This window comes from Amia ocellicauda, chromosome 23, assembly GCF_036373705.1.
Source record: "Amia ocellicauda isolate fAmiCal2 chromosome 23, fAmiCal2.hap1, whole genome shotgun sequence".
NCBI lineage: Eukaryota > Metazoa > Chordata > Actinopteri > Amiiformes > Amiidae > Amia > Amia ocellicauda.
Window position 1 is genome coordinate 12,950,445 of NC_089872.1, and position 23,085 is coordinate 12,973,529.

General features: G+C 41.0%; 1 protein-coding gene across 3 annotated transcripts; it reads right to left on the reverse strand.

Annotated features, from left to right (window-relative positions):
• Positions 1 to 145: 145 nt before the first annotated feature.
• Positions 146 to 21,852, reverse strand: ugp2b (UDP-glucose pyrophosphorylase 2b). 3 transcript variants are annotated; one of them, XM_066697053.1, is made up of 11 exons: positions 20,560 to 21,083; positions 19,531 to 19,578; positions 18,058 to 18,185; positions 16,973 to 17,080; positions 6,822 to 7,007; positions 5,906 to 6,039; positions 3,893 to 4,190; positions 3,265 to 3,462; positions 2,321 to 2,563; positions 1,523 to 1,627; positions 146 to 601 (listed from the first exon to the last, which is right to left on the reverse strand). In XM_066697053.1, exons 1-11 carry the CDS (start codon positions 20,576 to 20,578, stop codon positions 494 to 496), a joined length of 1,575 nt encoding a protein of 524 aa, XP_066553150.1. In that variant the 5' UTR covers positions 20,579 to 21,083; the 3' UTR covers positions 146 to 493. The 3 variants fall into 3 exon arrangements, with proteins under 3 accessions (XP_066553150.1, XP_066553152.1, XP_066553151.1); XM_066697055.1 differs by lacking the exons at positions 19,531 to 19,578; positions 20,560 to 21,083 and adding an exon at positions 21,593 to 21,852; XM_066697054.1 differs by lacking the exon at positions 19,531 to 19,578 and having other exon boundaries at positions 20,560 to 21,082.
• Between the last annotated feature and the right edge of the window lie 1,233 nt (positions 21,853 to 23,085).

Sequence of the window (23,085 nt, forward strand, 5' to 3'; positions counted from 1 at the left end):
GTTATTGGATTTCATTCACAGTGTAATACACAAGCTGTCTTAAGTGTTATTAATGGCAAACCAAGATATTTCAGTCTGGACATTTAATACTGTGCTAAATACAGCATTTCCTTTCATTCAAAGGTATATGACTTGAGGCCACACATTTAATCCATATTGCACTTTATTACAGTCAGTGACCGAGCTAGAATTCAGACTTCTCAGCTGGAACCCTTTCAAGAACAATTATTGCTTTCCAACAACAAATTGCAGTCTACATACTTCAGATATGATACATTCAAGAATTGTATGGGATTTTAACACTCAATACACAGCACACTCTCTAAAAGAACAGTGGACGACAGACTGCTTGTACTGCACGTGATGTATGAACGGGTTTCATAACAGCGAAGTGGGAAAAATAAATCAAGAAGGCTCTTGTTCTGTAACAACCCGGGGTGAATACTAAAAAGTCTCTTCATAATGGTGCTGAAATTCTAGATTAATAACGCCTTCAGTGGTCGAGGATGCGCAGGTTGCCAGACACGATCTTGTTCTCCAGCACAGCTCCGGCAGGTATGTCGATCCGGTCTCCGTGATTTGCAATAATAATCACTGTTCCCTGAAAGAGAGATTAGATCATGTCTGAATGTAATGAGCTGGAGCTCGTAATTGTAAAGAATCCCCAAAAAGCAGAATAGAGTAGTAGGACAATTTGTAAAAAGAAAAATAAATGTATAAACACACATTCCTTCTAACCTGTTCAGTCCTAGCAATGCAAAAGTATTTTTCCGTGATGAATACTTTCTGCAGACTACATTAAAAGGTTATCATCTTACAATTTAAATGCTGTCAGCTCCTCTTTGATGTAATAAGCGGGGAAGCTCACTGTGTGCAATGAAAACGCACAGAGCTCATTACAAAGTCAGCCATGTCTGCCACCCACTTTCTGAACCGAGCAGCTCTTGTAATTTCAGTAAACAAGCTTCCGATTGCGGTGGAGAGCGGCCTCAACGCAATACGATGAAGAGCTACAAGCATTCTTTATTAAGGGCACAAGATTTGAAGTAACTGGTTTTGACTCTCTCTGTGTCCCTTTAGATTTAGTAAGTGCTTATCAATGCCAGCAATGTAGGCCTGCAAAGGGATGTGAATGATCCAACATCTTATTGAATTGTTAAGTATTGCTCAGATGTGAAGTGTAAAACCAGAATAAGAGTAGGGAGTGGGTGTGTGTGTGTGGAGAGAGAGGGGATCTGTATCGTTTTAAAAGCTGAGGAGATGGACCTGATCATCTTCAGCCTTGTTAGCATGTATTTTTCATGGCATCTTACTCATACAATGAAGAATGATTGACGTTAATGAGCTTGGCTGTTAACGAGCCGGCGTAGGCTCTGTCACAGTATACATTTCTACACCAGTCTCTCCAGCAGCTCCCGTGACGTGACTGGCCCACACACACTCCTGTCGATACGCTGACTGCTGGAGAACTTTTTTTTCCATTTTCCCTGACAACCCCTTCTCTCCCGCGCCCGGGGCTTACCTTAAGACCAACGTTCTTCCCAAAGGTCACGTCTCCAGACACGGTCAGGTGATCCAGCTCGAGCATGTCTGGTATACTCTCGAACCTCATCAAATAGTCTTGAACCTAATAACGACAGAATAAAGCACGTTTAAAACAATGCCAGTGTATGCTCATCTACATATATATGCCTGTGGTGTACACAAGCAAACCGCACCGAATTACTCTTCATTTAGATCCTGATGAACAGGATGAATACTCTTTACATCTACAGGGAAAGTCGCCAACAAACAAATGAAGCAGAACTGGTCTGCCAAGCACCGTGGAGCAGGAAGGAGGAAGAGAGAGAGATCTGGCAGATCTGAACTGTAGGCGACCATATTTCAAATCAAAACACACAGACAACAGAAGGGTTGATAAACTTGACTACGGGCAGGTTAAACAACTACTGCTGCAGTAGCTGATAATGTTGGAAGAGGAGACATACACCAGGGAGTTTAGAAAGCTTTAGCCTGTATTATTTCATGGACTTTAAATTGCTTTTACTCTAAAAAGGTCCATTCTCTCCTGTCACTCATTCCAGTAGCGCAGGCAACTCTGAGGCAAGGTGAAAAAAGGAGGCAATTATATAAACCGCACTCCCTATAAAACATGGTGTTTCAGTGTCGATTACATTAAACAAATAGGTGGTTTCAGTTAAGACTATTTGCTTTTTAATTTTGTGTGAATTACAGCTGCCCACAATCCAGGTCACTAATCGGAGAGAAGCCACCTCAGATCTCAAGTCCTGGTAGTTTTGAAGTCTGTGTGGCCCCTGACCTTGGTGAAGGAGCTGCCCAGTTTGACCAGCGGCACGGTGGGGAACTCCCTCTTCTCGCTCATGGTCAGGGAGCCTGCGTTCAGGCTGTACAGGTTGGACATCACCAGCAGGAGGTCAGAGGTCGTCTTGACCGGCAGGAAGCGGCTCCTGGGGACGTTGATGCCAAGCGCGTTGTCGAAACTCTTAATGGCCGCCCCCACCGCTGTCTCCAGCTGGATCACATTCAGCCCCCCGTCCAGAGTCTGGAAGGAAGAAAACGATGCAAAATTAAATATTAGAAAATGCTCTACAATGGCTGTGTACAATAGTCTGCTTTCTAATCCATAAACGGGCTCTGATGTTGCCAGTAATCGTTTACAAGAGGAGTCCTCTCTCACCGTCAGATCAGCAGCCCCACCGAACAGACGTAAAATGCTGGTTTACCGATACAAATGAGAGCAATGGCTCCAAGGAATCCAAGAAAACAGGCTGAACTAACTCAGGATGCAGTCATTTGCAAGAGGTAAATCATTATTTATTTATCCTGATGTTCTTTGTCTTGCGCCGTGTTTCGGTTCTGCTTAATGTGCTGTAACTAGCAAATGCATGTTTCCCCTCCCCAGAGTGCCACAAAACAAAGAGAGAGACAGTCCCCTGGGCTTCACCGGAGAGCCTGCTGTGTTTACCCTCCCACACCTCAAGGGGAGTGAGCTACAGATGTAGAATATGCAGCGCCGCACTAAACGATCATCATTTAATATAATATATATGCTCACAAAGGTGTCCCCTTTCCCTGAAGCTCTTTACAGTGACCGATTCACCCTTTAAGTTCAAAATCCACTGCCTTAGAAGCACACAATACTTTATAATCAAACTAAAATCTGCAACAAACATGTGCAATCCAAGTGTAATAGTACAGTGAGAAATGCGTATGTTTGTTGTTGTGCAGCCAGGCCCGACTCACCTTGGGGTTCACAATAATCTCCATGTCGATGGCGTTCTGCTCCTGTAGCCTCTTGATGGCCGGCAGTGAGATCCACAGGTTGTTGGTGTTGAAGATCTTGAATTTGGAGACCGACTTGAACTCATCCACATGTGCCTTGGGTACCTGAGCAATCTCCAGGAGTCTCAGCTTGCCCCCGTACTGCGTCAGAGTGCCACCCTGCAGACAGAGCCACACAGCTACTCTCTCTGAAAGCAGGCAACCGGCACCACCACCAACACGCGGACAGGGATGGAGCAAACTGGTGCCAACTCGAGTCATTAAACCCAATTATTGCCACTCATCTCAGGTAAGGACTGCTGCTTGACTGATGCCAACAAATGCATATGGATGCCCAGGCCTCTAAAGGGTTACATTATTGGACTTGTTGTGCCCATTATGTTTACTTCTATCATTAGTACTTAAAATGTGGGATTACTTGTCAGGAAACATCCACATAACATCTTCCACTTTGCACTAATAGCATTACATACAAAGAGGCCAACAGATACACACACAATGTTTAGGACATATATGGTTATCAAAAACGGCCACTGCTGGTCACACACACAGGCTGGCGGCCCTTTTTCCGCACTGCCCTCCTGCTCACCTTGACGTCGGCCCTGGTCTTGTCCGTGACCTCCATGACGAACTCGCAGCGTTTGCCGTTGGGCTGGCTCATCAGGTGGTTGAGGATGTACAGGTCCACAGTGGCTCCCAGGTTATCGATGTTGGACACAAATAAATACTCCTTCCCTTCCGCTATCAAGTGGTCCAGCAGCCCCGAGTTGTAGAAGCTGGCGTACACGTCACCGTGGCCAGGGGGATACCAGGCATCGGCGTTCTCTCCTGTCTTGGACACATCCGGTGCGACCGGAAGGAGGGATTCCTTGTTTATCCGAGGATATCTAGGGAAGAGGAGAAATAAAATCATTCCTTCCCCCCAAACTAGTGGAAATATCTTGGAGGCCTTCATCCAGCAGTGGATCAATAAAGGTTGATATAGGTCAGGTTTGCAAAGTGTGTTAGAAAGCCATTAGTGCTCGATATAGTTAAGCAGTAAATGGCAGCATTTAAATGGAATAATAGAGTAAACTAGAAGATTTTCAGTTTATCTCCAGAATGACGTTTTCTGGCTCGTAGACAATCTGGGGAATTATTGGCAGCGAGGAATCTGAGGCAGGAGAGCAGGTAGAGTTGGTAAGATGATTACACAACCCAATTACTAAGCGCAGACTTCAAAGGCAGTGTCTGGCAGGTTCTCCCAATCAAGACAGCAACAGGCCGCGTCATCGGAGCTCAGATAAAGCTGATGACACACAGCTGATTCTCACAGGTCTTGAATTCAGTGTAAACACCCTGTAACGGTATTAGTTAAGGCTGAACTATACTGGCTTATTCAGTAGCTAGAATTGAGAATGTGACAATCAAGTGGGGTCGTGATGCAGCTTTTCTGACGCATCACATCTGTTAATCGTGCGCTGCTTTGGGGAAAATGCATCTCTTCCCCAAAAGGTATTCTTCCATTTGTAAGACTAATTATGGACTAATACTTTTTTTACATGCATCAATAATCTGCATGTGTGCTGAATGACTGTCTTTTCCCCCTGTTTACTGCTGTGACATCTCTTCATTGCATCTAAATCAGTTTTATCATCGTTATTTCCATGTGTTTATGTATATAGCGTATTTATTTAATTACCCAAAGGTTAAAGAACTTACATGTAAACATCATGCTATATTCCTCTTTGTAACTCATAAAATATGAATGCTCTCATTAATCACAGAGAGCTCATTCATCTTTAAGATGGTTCATATTCTAAATTTCCACCACGGGTCAATACTGTACATTTGAAGGAAATGTATAAGATCTGGAAAACTGCCGAGTATTGATTCGCAGGCTCTTAGACGCATTGCAATAATAATGCATTTCCTTTTCCAATATATTGATACAGGAGTCAGGAGTGTGAGACACAAGGACCTTGGCTGTTTGAAGATTAAGGCTCCGACATGCTTCAAAAGGCTAACGCAGCAGACAGCGAGAGATTAAGACAGTCTAATCTTTTATTTGGATTGAACGTGAAGGCAGCGTGCAGATACTTAAACTAGATACTCGTGACAATTAACCAAAGCATAACTAAATCATTCATGCTTCGCCCCTGAGGCATGAAATATTAAATTGATTCTGGACTATTGTATTCTTAGATAACCAAAAAAAGCCTGCCAACAGTTAGACCTTGAGAGAGATTCAGAGCAGGAAATATGTTATGCTATGAAGTCTTATTGACTTTCGAGGGGGGCGGGGGAGGTTAAAAACGAAATCGATTAAGCAAAGGCTGGAATGGGAATGTACCTCTTGCAATGGACTTTGAAACTACAGGAGGTGGTGGAAATACACTACAATCCATATCTGAAGGGGAATAATTATCGGAGTGCTTTGTAAACCACACCACATTTGTTTAGGGTTTAGTTTCACTTTGATACAGACCTACTAACAGCAAAACCGAAAAACACTATCCATCTATAATGGAATTAATTAACATTAATATTAAAATGAATGGTCACGTTTGTCATTTGGGCTGCACTGTGCCGAGCCACTGGGGGGCAATTCATGAAGCGTTACCTGCTTTGGTTGAAGGTGTGGATCTTCACCCGACAGTGCGTATATTTCTGTAAGATCTTCTTGGTGTCCTCATCTGTGTTGAAAGAGTTCATCAAAACCAAGGGCACGTCTGCATTGTAGGTTTTGTTTAAGTGCTGGTGGGGGGGAAACAACACATCTTTACACTTTTGCCAACTATAATTCATCACAAAGCATACAACAGTCAATGCGGATTTAGAAACTGCTTCAAACAGTTATGTTTTTAAAATGATGAAAAGCTTGGGGAGAATGCTGCATCACTAATGTAAGGGTTTAATTTTATTATACATCAATAAAGGTGCTCTTCTTAACTTAAGGTTTATAGTAGGTATGGTATTTTTATTTATTGGGGAAAAGGAAAGGATAATTTAAGAGGTAAATCTGCCTAGAAGACGATGATTAATATGAGTCTTAGTGCAATAATAAGAGACACTGGGACTAGTGTATTACAACTGGTGTCTCATATTGGCCAAAACGTCCACACCTAGCCTCCAAACAGACTGGATATTGTTTCTCAGCAGCTAGAACTCAACTCAACTCACACAGGAACTGAAAAACCACTGCGCTTTCAGTAGAGAGTTGGGGAGGAAAAGGTTGACTAGATGTCAAATATTGAAAATACAGTACTTGTGTACTTATGTGTATGCCTGAATTTTAACTTTATAAACGGTACAAGGAAAAAAAAAAAAAAACTTGCATATGGTTGTAATTTTCACCCAGAAATGGGGAAAGTTAGTGTGCTGCAACCATGAAGTGTCTGTTGTGTCTTGCCTATCAGCCAGCAAGGCTGAACTGGACCCTCACAATCACTCTGGTCCTTTCGACTCACACAACCCTCGCCACAAACACCCAATGCCAGCCAATCGTGACCCACTTGCGACGAGTTTCCCTGCGTTACCTCAATCTGCTGCACGGTGAGATCCAGGAAGGTGTTCTCGTTCCTCACGCTGATCAGACTCTTGGGACCCTTGCAGCCCATGCTGGTCCCCAGGCCTCCATTGAGCTTCACCACCACCAGCTTGTTCAGCACGGAGGCGATGTTGTCCGGAAGCCCCTTGGACTTGATCTTGTCATAGGGCTGGATCTGTATTCAGAGGTCGGGGAAAGAGCCAACGGTCAGAGCAGCCTAGGCAATCCTTCAAACTCCAACAGAATAATAGCTGGGGCTGTATTCGCAAAGCACCAGGCATCATTACACTGATCTAAACCCAGGACACTAGGTACCATCTAATTCCAGGAAGTGGAAGAAATATGTTTCAGCCTTTCCTGTTTTTCCACATGTTTTGTAAGCCGATAGAAAAATGTAAGTTTTTTTCTTTTCTTGATTATAGCAAATATGAAACTACCAGGTTTCTTTCATTATCGGAAAACACTGACATTGAAGGTTAGGAATGATGGATTATCATAATCCTACTTATACTGAAGCATGTTGTGTGGCTGCCAACAGTAATCAGTCCATTATTAAGAAAATCTTTTAAAATGGGTAGGATTTATTTTGTACATTTGATCAGTCCACAGCAAAAAGCACATAAAAAGTACAGACATCGCAATGACACTATTTGGACATTGATTCAACAACTTCTCAAGAGGTTCGTCATGGCCAAAAGACTGGATTTCTGTAAACGCAGAAAATTGGTCTTGGCTTTGCTTTCTGCTCACCACAACAAAGGCAATGTGATGGACAACTATTACACAACACAAACTCTGTGGGTTCAACTTCCTGTAATGGGAATCTGTGCATCTGAACCAATTGAGGGACTTCACAGAAATGGTGATTCATAGACCACAAAGCAAATGCATTCCATAGTATTTGTGGTGTCACACGTATGGTTATACATCTCAGAAGTACAAGTAGGTGTGAATAACTAGGCCAGATAGTGTTCCGAGTAAATGTACATTTTAACACATGCAACAGTGTGTAGCCCAAATCTTGTCAGCATACCCAACATCACATTTCCAGTACTTCTCTGATGGCATCCAAGAGATTACTCTTTAAATGTCACCATCCTCGAAGCATTATTCTATCCTTAGAGTGTTTAACAATACAGACACCCAAACATTTTCAGAAAGAAACACGCCTTAACATTGTATGAGATCACGTCATCAGGGCTGGGGCGTCATAGCGAAACTGCTGAGGCACACCCACTTGAGGATTTTACATCTCTACACCTACCATCTTCTTAACAACACAAGTAATTACAATATAATAGAAAACTCTTCCTGAAATGTAAAGAATGTACATGCAGACATTTCAGGATTTGCATCCATTTTAGATTTAGTGTCACTTCAAAATTCAAAACATCACAAACAAAAACATCAGACAATAGCATTTTTCTATAATTGAAACTGAAAACAACAATTCAGGTTATCCATCTTGATTTTTCTTTATTATACTCTCATCTCTATTACTTTTTCTATTTTCCCAGAGAAAGGGGTGAAGAAAAGATAACTGTAGAAGGGGAATCAGTCCTGAGTGAAATTAAGTATTGAGTTCAGGGTGTTGGTTTGGTTCGATCCCAAAGAGTAAGTGGCTACTCCCAAACTTTAAAACTACAGCACTTACATAGACGACAGGAAGGACTGACTCTCCACATTGAAACAACTTCCAGATTATTCAAGCACACTGCCCCCGTCTCCCCTAGCCAGACAGCATCTCCACTATGCTTACTAAAGTGCGTATACAGGAAGGGAAATCATACAGTAATGTCATTCATTCGAAATTCGTATTTGTTTACCGTGGGCTTGATCTGCCCAACACCTGGGCGGATAAAATCTGTAATATTCTGTCCTGAAACCTGTGCTTCTCTACAGTATGATCATTAAGAGGTTCTGCAGCTTGTGTTTCCATCCAGGTGAGGGCACGTGGGCAAGGTGAAATTGAGAGCACCATGAAATTAGAGGGGGACGGGTTAGGAGCCAGTCCTCGTAACTTTTTACTGCTTCTAATGGCGGGTATTGTTTAAAGGCATTCAATGACCACCACTTTCATGATGTCGAGAAATAAGTAATTACAAAAGCCCGCTGCCAAAGGTCAACTGCGTGGCTGACTTGTGTACACTATATTGCCACAATAAAAATAAAGTGGTTTGACAAAAGATACTCCTAGAACATGGATGTGGACCGATAACCATTTATAAAATGTCTGTGGTTAAGCTAGGGGCCTAAACTGCTGTTCGTAGTGCATATATTTGATGGCAAGACTGGCTGTGCACGTTTTTCAAGAACAGAAGACCAGCGCAGTTTTCCCTGCTCCTCCATTTAGCTTCCCTGCCTGCTGTTCAGTACAAGCAAAGCATTCAGCCAGCGTCCACAGCTGAAGAGGATTTCTTTACTTTGCATCTACACTACAAGACTCATTTCCAGTAATCCCCACTGTGTGCTACATGCACTGTGTCAGCTTATATTTCCTGCACACTGTGCTATTCAAAGCGAGTAGTCAGGGAGGAACACTAAGAAATAAGGCTTGTGCGCATTTCAATTAGTTCAGCATTCATAATTACTAATCCACTTTTTTGATTAAAGAGTCAATGGGTTTAGACAAGAAAAAAAAAAAAGCAGGTAAACCTATTATTGTTGGGATCAACCTGGCTTATTTTAATGCTGCTATTGTGCATTTCCTCACAATGTAGCATGAAGTTCTGCTTAACATTATTAATTATTATGCTCTGAAGTCCCATTTCTCTGGAAACTTTTAAAATATGACTGTAGTCCTGATTAAGATAATTTTTTCTGCAAATAGAAAAGGGTTTGGTCATACGACAGACATTCTGAACTTTCTGACGTGTGTCCGTGTTATTAAAAATGGTATGTCAGGAAAGGCTGGCAATGAAAGTACAAATAATCTCAGATGTTACAGCTATACTACCATCACCTTCTCTACAGAATTATTAACTAATAGAATAATTAATTGTATTTCTTCAAGACCTGTAGTCACTAACCAAGAGCATTCAGTTATTTCCCAAATACCACCTAATGAACTAGTTAATCATTCATTCATGTGTCATTTTATTTTATTCATTTGCAATTTAGGAAATTATTTCAAACCTATTTATTGTTTCACTGGAAATGATCTGATTTTCATAAATCAGATTGAAAGTAGCATTTTCATTCTGTAACATCAGGACATTTAACAAAAAGAAGAAGGACAGTAAAGGGCGACAGTGACGTAATTAGCTTGAATTAGAAGGTTAAAATATATATTTTAATAATGTTAAAAGAGGAAATTACTGTTCGGGGCCTACCTTCCCGTAGCTGTGCTGCATTAGTACATTTCCAATTATGCATTTAAAATGTCATTTCACAAAGTGCTCGGTGCCAGAAGAAAAAGCAAGCATCCCCAGAATAAAAACGAAAACATTTTCCTTTTCCATTCTAGAAGAATTAGTGTTCAAAATGTCAGTTAAAAGCTCTGCTTGTTCACATATTACATTAACATTAAAATACCATGAGTGACTATGCAACAATGTGATTGGAAAGGACATATATATATATATATATATATATATATATATATATATATATATATATATATATATATATATATATATATATATATATATATATATATATATATAAAAAAATAAAAAATAAAAAAAGATCCTTCTGCTTAAAGAGCACAAGGTTTTCATCTGTACACAGTCAGCCTATGGAGGAGAATGTCTGACGCAGAGGACAAAAAGACATAGTTAATTATAGATTCTGCCTCGGCCGCCCCGTGCCTGATTCACAGTGCAGCTCCCCGGTTCACATCGTGCAGACTGGGGAAAGAAAGGCCTCATTTGGTTTCCAGCCGCATGCCTCTCGCTTCCTGCACGGCCAGGGGGATTAATTTTGTGAGCGGCCCCCAAGGCCCCGCGCCTGCCCTTTAACAATGAGCCTGTGTGCGCTCAGGTACCCGGCGAGAGCACTGCCCCGCCGCACAGGGGCCCACGCGGCCCGGGACCAGTGCTCGCTCTGCAGAACTGGCAATGCAGAGTGAAAAGACTGCCTCCACGGCCTGCTGCTCTTTTTCAGCACATTAACTCTAGAGCTGCCATTGCCTGAGGTTCGCACATCCCAGCAAAGAAGGTCAATGTTTTTTTTTCATTCCCAACAACTCTCTCGCTCTGTGTAATTGCTGGATAATGTATATGAAAGTCACTTTTCCCGGTTTCATCATCCAGAAATTAAATATGCATTCACTAAATGGCTAGGAAGTGTCTCACTGATATTCAGAAAAGGTTAAGCAAAATCATTCAAATCACAGTATTTAATGCCTAACTCCAAGCACCAAGATTTTCCTGAACCTATGGGCATGTAAGAATTCTCCTATACAGCAAACACTTCACAGTTATCCCCTGGAGACAAAATATTTAAAAAGTACGTGATAGCTCCAAAACAATTATCTGATTTCATGAGTAAGTAAAAAAGGAAGCTGCTCTATTGGAACCCAGCGACACATTCCAATCTCTCCCATCAATATATAAGCAACAATTTCTAATATCAAATCCATTTGCTTCTGAGAGTGAAGCTACTTTATATCCTTGTTCTTGTTGTATGTCCCTGCCTGCTTTTTTAGTTTAACTCTCATTCTTTCAATTTTTGTTATTCACACAAATATGAGCAGGCTACAGCCGACATATTTTTTAAGTCCTTCACACATCTTCTATTTTAAGTAATACCATTTCCGAGATACGGTTTTGTTTGCAACATATAATAGTTCCCTTTCCTTTTTGTCTTTCCTCTTTGGTGGATCACCGGAGGGCAAACGAAAAAAGAAACCCATCGATAAACAAGTTAAAGCAGTAAGTCAAGAAAAATGAAATTCTGTATGTTTGCAAAGTGATGCTTTGGCCTCAAGGTTTGCAAGGTCTAATTTTAGGAATGTGGTGTAAAATATTTCAGTGAATGCACCTGTGTGTGCCAATATAACAAAAGACTGTACACAGCAGAGCAATTTATGTAGGAAAGTAGATGTGGTAGCACACATTTAAAATCAGTAAAACCAAGTAGTCTGTTATCACACCAAAAGTAAAGTTAGGTACATAAATATTTGGACAGTGACAATTGTCATAATTTTGGCTCTGTATGCCACCACGATTGATTTGAAAGGAAACAATCCAGATGTTATAAGAGTAGGCTTTCATCTTTAATTTGAGTAGTTACATCCAAATTGGGTGAACGGTGTAGGAATTACACCCATTTTCATATGTGGTCCCCCCAATTTCTGGGGCTCAAAAGTATTTGGACGAACTAACAATCATGAATTAAATTGTGAGTTTCAATACTTGGTGGCAAATCCTTTGCAGTCAATGACTGCCTGAGTTCTGGAACCCATAGACATCACCAGATGCTGGGTTTCTTCCCTGGTGATGCTCTGCCAGGGCTGCACTGCAGCTGTCTTTAGTTCCTGCTTGATCTTGAGGCGTTTTGCCATCAGTTTGTTGTAAGTCGCCCTGGATAAGGGCGTCTGCCAAGAAATAAAAATAATAATAAAAAATCAAAACAAACCAATCAGAGAGATAGCAAAAACATTAGGTGTGGCCAAAATCAACTGTTTGGTACACTCGCTCACTTAAAAAGAAAGAACACACTGGTTAGCTCAGGAACACCAAAAGGCACGGAAGACCATGCATATTGTGGTGGATGACAGAAGAATTATTTTCCTGGTGAAGAAAACCCCCTTCATAACAGTCGGCCAGATCAAGAACACCCTCCAGGAGGTAGGCGTAAAAGTCGACAATCAAGAGAAGACTTTACCACAAGATGTAAACAGGAAAAAAGAAGACCAGATTAGAGTTTGCCAAAAACATCTAAAGAACCTGTACAGTTCTGGAACAACATCCTATGGACAGATGAGACAAATATCAACTTCTACCAGAATGATGGGAAGAGAAGAGTATGGAGAAGGGAAGGAACTGCTCATGATCTGAAGCATACCACCTCATCATGAAGCATGTTGTGGTATGGGCATGTATGGCTGCCAAGGGAACTGATACCCTTGTATTTATTGATGAAGTGTTTAGGGCTATATTATCTGTTCAGATTCAGCCAAATGCTTAAAAACTCACTGGACGGCACTTCACGGTGCAGATGGACAATGACATGAAGCATAATGCGAAAGCAACCCAAGACTTTAAGGTGAAGAAGTGGAATGTTCTGCAATGGCCAAGTCAATCACCTGACCTGAATCTAACTGAGCAGCATTTCTCTTGCTGAAGGTAAAACTGAAGACAAAACACCCCAAGAACAAGCAGGAATTAAGACAGCTGCAGTGCAGCCCTGGCAGAGCATCACCAGGGAAGAAACCCAGCATCTGGTGATGTCTATGGGTTTCAGACTTCAGGCAGCCATTGACTGCAAAGGATTTGCAACCAAGTATTGAAACTCACAATTTAATTCATGATTATGTCAGTTTGTCCAAATACGTTTGAGCCCCTAAAATTGGGGGGACCACACGGGTGTAATTCCTACACGTTCACCCAATTTGGATGTAACTACCCTCAAATTAAAGATGAAAGCCTACTCTTAAAAGAACATTTCCCTTTTGTTTCCTTTCAAATCAATTGTAGTGGCATACAGAGCCAAAATGATGACAATTGTGTCACTGTCCAAATATTTATAGACCTAACTATGTTAAAACAATAGGGAAAATAGATAACTCATAAGCCACAATTACAAAAACATGGTCGGCTGGGCAAAAGTCTGCAAACCATAGCGGGAAAGATAAAGTCATCCAAGACACTCTGAACTTCCAAGACTCCTTTAAGAAAGGAGTCTGTGCAGAAACTAGAGGACCCTGAGCAGTCCAGCCCCATGTGGGTGGATAGTGAACATTTTATATACAACAAATAATCACAAATTGCTACTTTAAAGCAAGTAAATTAATAACAGACTTAATCCTCCACAGACATGATTCTCAGCAATTTCTGTTCTCTTCCTGTTTTAATATGGCTCATTATTATTAACACCAGCTCCCATCTCCAAACCATAGTCACCCAGAATAAAGAAAGTAATTGATTTCATATGATACCCATAAATGTACAAGGAATTAGTATAAGAAACAGGCTAGCAATTGGGAAGCTACAGAATAGTCGTCTCACACAAATGTCTGACAAACACTGGCAGTGGGAGAGAAGAACACCACAGTCAGTCTTTTTAAACCGTGCCCACAAATCAGTGAGAATGAAAGGGCAGGAGGAAGGATTATAAAGACAAAATAGGTCAGCTGCAAACCTTTTACGCACAAAAGTAGGGCCGTCAGAATCCCAAATCATCCAATAAGAAAGAAGAAAAACAGGAACATAGGGGCTGTGTGAGCAAGGTATACTTAAACCTGCAGAAGTGAGGAAACGTAAAGAAGTTCAATCTGTTTTCTTGCATATATTTCCGCATGCCCGTTTCTGCTCTGTCTCAGGGGAAGTTACGCACCACTCATTTGTTCCAGCTGCAGAAAAACAGTCTGCAGGAGAGATGCAGACCATTTCCTCGACAAGCCCCGAGATTTCCTGTCGAACTGTCTGTGTGTAATTCACCCCGGGCCCCGCACAGCCTGCCTCAGCCCGAGACACTAACACAGGCCAGTGATGGACATTAAAAGACCGGGAGAAGCTCAAAGCAGGGAGGAATACTGTCAAAACAAAGATAACGGAGAGCACAGACCTAAATAAACAGCAGGAGATGAAGCTGCCATTAAGCTGGTGACTGCAGTCAAATTCTGATCAGGACAGAGCACGACTTCTGTCACTCTATTGCTAGATGAGTTTCACACATTTCCCAGCCATTCCCCCCCCCCCCCCCATTTGTTTCCTCCCTGATCACCATCATCTTACCTAAGCTGTACAAACATGATGGGAAAGTAAATATCATGTAAAGTAAATTACTTTTTTTTTTTTTGCATGGAAATGTCATCTTTCCTGGTAAGTGCATAACTCTTGCATGTGTCTTTGATTCAACATTATGTTTAAATATGTATAAGATGCTAGAAAATAGGGATATTGAATAATCCTCTTTGTTGACACATAAGGTAATGAACATCAAATCCATTGTTACCCAGGAAGCTGCTCAGTGAAGCTAATCTCTAGTTTATTGACCTGTGCAATAAACCCTTAAAGAAGATATTAATAACCACAGCAGTAAGTCCAAATGAGCAACTATGACACTCTGCCCCAATGAAGCACATTTCTCTGGTATTGATGATATCTGTAAACCTCTGCCATGCAAATCAGGTCTAACTGGTTTTATTTGAAAAGCACAGAGCATTGGACAGTTCTTTGTCTGCACTTAAAATACTCGATGTAAAGTTCTGGGTTTGCCCTTGGAGATGCATTTTTCATTGAAAAACCAAACAATCAAACATTGATATCCCACAGGAAACTGAAGCCGAACCACATCAAAATGCCATTGTCCTTGCTTTGAAACAGATCTTTTCTTTTAAAGCATGTCATTCTGTACCAGTGTGAAGCTCTGGTATCAGAATTTATTTTTAAGTCGGTGAAACACTACAAGAGCTTGACATATGCCATGAGAGAGACACTAGAAAACCTAGTCATGGCCAATGCTAAACTTTACTTCAGGAGTCAGAGGGAAAAATGAAATACAGATATAACATGAATTACAGGATTTCAAAGTGATACCACAATACAATGAGACTTACAGTAGAAAGTATTTAGCCCCACACACAAAAGCAATTAAAGAGGAACGCATTCCCTGACTCCACAAAACCTGAGGTCCTGAGGCACTAGAATAGCTAGCAAGATGAGAATCGCCGAGAGAAGTGACCTGTTAAAGTTTCATTAGAATGCAAATGTCAGCCAACTCAAAGGGAGAGGGGAATTGTGGGATGCTACAGAGGTTGCACTATTTATAGAGCAACCTTCCAAAAATATAAATATTACAGCCATGGTGGACTTCTAAGGCATTTAAATGTCACGGGCAGTCACTCTTTTTACATCACCTCTATGATGTGTGTCCAGGCCTCATCAGCACAGACCGGCCACAAAAGTGTTAAGTTTCCATCCCCCACCCCCCACACATACACTTCCAAAGCTCCAACCATCTCTGAATGTTAAAGGAATACTGGGCTTGCCCGGATCATGAAAGGGAACTGGGTGCAGGCCTCAAAAAAATAAAAAAATAAACCCAACACTAGGCCTTCTGTCTGAATACTACTGCACTTTATTAATGAAACATTGAATACTAGGCAGTAGCTGTCACATGCATCCCCTTTTGCAAACAGCAGTTACACTCCAGCTTACTTTAGGCTGTGTTCAGAATACAAAAAACCCTCAAGACCAAATATTTGCATCTAGCTTAGGTTTTAACTGGTGAATTTCAATACATGTAGGCTATATGACCTCAAGTATGAGGACAGTCCCACAAATGTCAAATTGAGCTCTCCAGCAGAACTGAGTACACAATTTTCAATTTATGCAACTTCCAATGAAAAAATGTAATGGAAAAATGGGAAAGCACTGAATGACCTTGAGTAAGAAACATGTATGGAGTGCTTAAGGCAGGATGCGAGTGTGAGAGCAACATTGACTGCTTGGGTATACCCCAGAACTGAGTGGGTTGGGGGTACAGTGATTGAGAAATACAAAACCCCACCGAAGGGCCAGATCCAATACATCAACACCCCTCAGTGCCGAATCTGTATTCCATCAGAGTGGAATGTAAATATAGCAGCCAGTTCCAGCCACAGGGTCCAGATCTTCACTGCTGCCAGAGCATGACTGACACAGTTTCCGATATCGGATCCACTAACCCCTGAGTGTTAATTGTTTGGTCATCACTGTCTTTTAATATTCCAGGTATTCAGTCTAATTTACTTTTATACTCCAGGCTAACCTTGGAATTTTGGAAAGGAATCACATTTCTTTTAAAATGCATTTGTCTGAGCCCTTCTGGAGCAGTGCTACACAATGTGCAAGTAAAAATTACATGAAAGGAAAACAATACTAGTACAGTATAAGTAAAGCTTTTCATTCTGTACTCAAATGCTTATTGAAAGAACCAGGGATTTATCATTATGAACCGGAATAAAAGCATATGAAAAATATCCCAACTCACCGAATCCTCTGGGGGTCTCTGAATCTTCCCCCAGTCCACAGAGGGTCCTTTCTCCTGCAGAAATCTGTGGAACAACTTCTTAAAGCCCTCAAAGTCCTTCCTGGTAACCTAAGAAAAGTACATACATTACAACTCTACAAAGAGTGTATTTTTGCCTTCTTTAATGACATTACAAAATACAATTAAAACAACTAGATTCAAAGTTGTAATAACCCTTTCCAGAGTTTAATAAGATTTTAAATGTGCTCACAGCTGCTTAGAGAACTTCCACTTTCAGTAGCTGGTTTTATTGCACTCGTGAATTATTCCCATGTGACCCATGTGCAATAACTTAAGCCTACACCATTCTGTTACAAGTAAAAGTTCTGCTAATAGGTGATTTGTTTGTACACAAGACATGCGTTCTCTCCTTAACACCGTGCTCTAATTATAACAAACGTTACACACGTTAGTAGACACACCAGTTTTGGTTAAAGGTCAGGCTGTGCTTTGACAACTGTTGCCATCCATGTTTTTCTGTTCTGAGACTGGGAGAGCAGAAGTTGGGTCTGAGAGAACAGTATGTGTCAGTTCCTTAAGTGACATAGAGCCAGCAAGCACAATTAATACCATATGGGTCCTCTGTCAAGCCTTTAAAATAAAGTGGATTTGATGGGACTCTGTGACCTTCATATCTGGGACAGGGGGGTTTAACTGCAGCCTAGAAAGAGAGAGACAGTTCAGGAGAAACCCAAGCCAGAGAAGTCTCATCCCAGAACTAATTGGATATCTGTCCACATTGTGAAATCGCTACCATAGTTGACACCTCATTTATCACCATCAGCTACAAGCAGCCACACTATAAAGAGCTTTAGTGGACTGACTGTAGCTTTCCAGATCTGCTTAGAGGTTCACCTGAGTACACAACCGGGCCTAGGTGGACCCTGGGGGCAATCCTCCTCGAGCTAAACTGCACTTATTTAAGGGAGACATTTCAGAACTGTGCAGTATGTTCAGGTGCTTACACAAAAATAAGCCTAGAAATGTATGTTTTGTGCACAGTAACAGTAATCCAGACTTCTTATAAGCCTATGAGCTACACCCACCTCTGCCTCGACACCGGTTGCCGTCGCCTGCAGTTTCTCCAGCTCATTCTTCATGGATTCTTCCAGCTCCTGGCGGATCACTTCTTCAAACTGCGCCATCCCACTGTTGGTAGCTCGCTTGGTAAAACCTGGGAGGGAAGGAAGCCATTGTCCAGAGTCAATGAGTCATGCAGAATAAACTTTAACATTTAATTTTTCAGAGTTGTCACCTGAAACCGGGAAATACCAATAGAGGACAGATGACCCTTCACCACACAGTGGCCTCTTCCAAAGGTATGACAGGAGTTTCCATCTTTACAACATTCTGCACATGCTCACATACATCAGTCACTGATTATTGTGCAATCTGGCATCTCATTGCAATATTCTATTATGGTGGACAAGCCCCACCCACCATTACCATTTTATGAATAGAGTATCGTATTGAGCAATGACATAGTGGTTTCATTTCAGCTCAGAAAGTATTACAATTTCTTGCTAAGGAAATGAGAAAATGTATCCATCACTAAGAAGGAAATCTGGCATATAAATGATTAGGGAGGAGGAGGAGGAAGTATGAAGAGTTTTCAGAGAAGGAATTTCTTTAAAATGTCAAATTAGAAATCACTTCATGGTTAATGTTTGGTGTGACTATATCACTTAAATTATACAAGCATGTTGTAAATGTATGGTCACAATTTCCAATGGCAGAAAAAAAAAGAAATGAGCATCTGACTTGGCCAAATTGTATGATCTCATTTTAATCCCAGCTCTACCCCTTTTCAGATGTTTTCATCACTAAGGAGACAGTAAGTATTGACAGTACTACAATGTACCACCATGAACAATGTAACATTGTATTTTAGATTTTGCAGCTCTTTCCCCCTGAACTTCTCCATCACAATTCCCCCTCACAATTTAAAGGTGTTGTGATCTAATTTCTGCATGATCTCATTTCAGGTCTTTAAAAAGATCAAACATTAAATCAGATTTTACAGGAGGCATGCATGATCTTCGGCTTTCTTTAAGTTTTAGGTTTAAAAAATGGTTAGAGGAATAAGAACTAGGAAAGCAAAGCCCAAAGCAGATGTTGGCAAATCACCTGACCTTTGCACTTCAGTACCTGTAGCTAAATGCAGCACAGAAAACACTGCTGTTGCCAAGACAAGTTATTGTTTTGCTCACAGCATGGTATAGGGAATTATACTGGGCAGTTTTTAATAACGGCCAATATATAAAGTAACACCAGATATTCACGTTATGACAGGGGCACTGGACACAGACAAACGTAAAGTGTGGGGGATAGAGATTTTATCTTCCTACTAAATCCTAGTTTAAACTTTCAAAGCTCAGTTCAGTTTCTTAGAATTCATTATTCTACGCATCATAAGATACAAGAAAATAGGAAGTATTTGACACCAACACTCAAGTGTATTATGATGCAGCTGTCACAGAGGTGGCTAAAGTCTGGAGCAGTTAATGATAATTGAGCACCTGAGGGACTCTGGAACTCTGCTACCCAAAATAACACTTCTGGGGCAACTGCAATGAAGCGGTGAGAAAAAAAAAAAAAAAAAGTTATTTTTAGCTAATGAATGTAGTGTAAAGTGTACAGAAAACTGACTGTGGTACATCTCCTTCAGAGCTTGTGGTAAGCACTAGGTGAAAAAGAAAACGTTAACTTGTGGTTTGCAAATTCTCCTCATGAAGTATAGTCTGGCTTTTCATTTTAGTCACACACACTGCATCCATCTCCCGGGGCAAAACAGCTGTACAGGGTGTATCGATCTCCGTTCAATTCACAATGCTATACATTCAAAATCTAGAAATAATTGTAAACATCTGCTTAATTCCACTTCAGCATCTGCTCAGAAGACCCCTTTGTGTGTAGAAAGAAAACAACATTAAGATGCATGCCAGCACAGCAATCATAATATGAAGTACATGTAAAAATGCAATGCAATGGCAGACAGTGCAAACATGTGTGATTTCTCAAATGTCTTAGCAGGACTGAAGATCCATGTGGGCTTTCTTTTCTCCCCATTACCTTACAGTGAGTGAGAGGTGTAGCATTACATTGAAACACGTACACAGGGAGTGATGGGCTGGCTACCTTACAAATGAAACGCTGCCTCTAAAGCGTTTGATTCAAGAAAACGACCCTTGTATTTTCCAGATTCACACTCTGTGACCTTGCCTTTACAATCACAAAGCTAACCTAATATTAATAATACGAAACTATCATCAATACCATGGTCAAAGCCTTAGCAACACAGTCGGTTAAGTGGTAGAAAACCCCATAATCACATACTAGTCACCCTATAATAAATCAGTTAGCCACGGATTTTCATTCCCTGGAAGGCATAACATGAACTTCCATTATTTAAAGTGTCCATAATGAACTCGTTTTACACATAGGATGTTGAGGCAACTGTGTTACTTATTAAATGCATAATATCATTCTCCTTTTGGGTATTAATGATCTTTAATCCGCTACAGTGAGGATAAAGTAACTTAACTTACCTTCAACGTAACGCGACATAGTGACAGATCCTGTAACGTGTAATACTCTTTGGAAAGCTACAATGTATCTTCTTGGAAAAAATTAAAATAATACAAATAACATTAAAAAAAAATAATAATAAGGAGAATCTCTTTTCCCCGCTTGAGTGGAAGTCAATTTAAAGAGACATTAAGACAAATAAACGTGGTACCATCTAAAATCAACCTTCATATACTCCGGAGCAGAAAAAAACAGTGCCATCTAATCAGCCCTCAGCGACTCAACATCCAATGTCCTGTCAGAAAGCGTGAAAAAACACATTGAAATGATGTGGTCATTGAATGAGAGGGTAATGCCCGGTCTTGCTCATTTCCTTTAAAAGAAAAATCAGAAAAAGAAACACACACAGATCCTTCTAAACGAGGGTCATCGTCTCTCCTCCCACTTGTCCTCGCTGGAAACAACCAATTAAAATGGACACAATCGCGGATCTTAATGGGAAAAGGGACGAGACACCCCTCTTGCACAATTGTGTGTGAATATTTTACAGGGATGAAAAATCCCGGACGTGTTTTATACCAGTTCGGCCCCTTTTGCAGATAAATAATCCACGTCACACATTCTTGGTTGGTTCGCACTAAACCCCCTCGCGTAACTAAGGGAAGCCTGCCGCGCCCCCTTTTTTTTACCGTAAATCCCATATTCTTCAACTTCCTTATATTACGTTAGGATAATAGTGGCCGGGCTTCCGCATACAACTACTAGGCGGATACACAAACATACCGACCATGCTTAAGAGAGAGCGAAAGAAGACCCATATCGGCAATATAATTAAGTTACATTTATATCGTGGAAGTAGAAGAGGAAATGCACACTACGTAGCATGCAAACATGGCAAAACCTGACTAAGCAGCACCACAGGCGGAGCACAGCAACACATATAGGGAAAGGGATAACAATGCAAATAATAATAATGCACTAACCAACCGTCTACTAGAGTATTTACTGAAGCAAAAGCTTTATTAATGTTCTAACTGAAGCAGCCATACCCACCTTTTTATAATAAATACACTTTCATCAACTTGGAACTCCAAAGGTAAGGTATTTTAGCTCAGGACAAGCACTCTAAGTCTGTGCTTTCAGTGCAATATTATTTTTCAGGAGAGCATATCCCTGTTTTTATGCTAGCTAGAAGGTTTAGCTAGGCTATATACTTGATAGCAAAGCGAGAGAGAGATTTACAGCCGGCCACTGTCAGATTAGAAACATCTCGCCTAAGCGGAAGTGTCGCACACGTTTGAGTGATAACCGAGCCCCGTCCGGCAGCTGCACGCCGGGTTTGGAAAACGTTTTCACCAATCAGAATGCGAGAAGAAAAGGGTTTGGGCCAATCAGCGGGCACAGAGGGGGTTTGCGAATGGCAGGTTTTGCGCGGACCAATGGCGGCTGGCGATACAGCCATCGGGGAATGACAAGCCCTCCAATGGGAGACGAGGAAACATCACTCGGGCTGCCGCGGATGGGAGATGGACGGGAGAAGGAGCCAATCAGGGCCTCCGCACGTTTTCGAGGTACAATGCGAACGGAAAGGACGGGATTGTGAAACTCATTCTAATTATTCATGTTAGATTTAAAGTGTAGCACATGTTAATATACATTGTAACCACTGATGGATTTGCCAACATGGATTCTTCTCAGTGCAATACTATAAGTACAGATGAATTGCCACAGGCTGCAGGCTTCAAGGTTATTCCAGTTTGGCTGGGATCCTGAACTCAGCCTGCTCTTGTATTACCATCACGGACAGTGTCTTGTGATGTTAGTTGCGCAACCCATATTATACCCTGTGACTGAGCGTGTGCGTGTGTGTTTTATATGATTAAAGTGTTTATTCGTGCAAAAATAATTTCTGGATGTTAATAATCGCAGACATCACTGGGAAACAGATTGGTGTACGAAATGCAACTGCAAAGGAAGTGTGGTTTGTAAATTGAATTGAGTCAAATGCATATTTTTGTATGAATAAACTATCAAAAGTTTTCTAAAGGGGATCTGCTGTTAGTTTTGTTACTCAATCGCTGTAGACAAATATACACATAATATAGCCCATTGCTATAATGTTTTCCCCCTCATTAATTTATTCTTAAGGTTTCACAGAGTGTAACCAATTATAAAACAGCAGTAATATCCTGCCAGGGGATTTGCATTTTGTAACAGTTAACTGCAACATTTGTATTTGTGGAAAGTCTTTTTCATTTTTGTGAAACAATCCAATATATCCCAGGTGTAGATATTTCATAATAATTCTATACAGACAGATATACACTCACCTAAAGGATTATTAGGAACACCATACTAATACTGTGTTTGACCCCCTTTCGCCTTCAGAACTGCCTTAATTCTACGTGGCATTGATTCAACAAGGTGCTGAAAGCATTCTTTAGAAATGTTGGCCCATATTGATAGGATAGCATCTTGCAGTTGATGGAGATTTGTGGGATGCACATCCAGGGCACGAAGCTCCCGTTCCACCACATCCCAAAGAT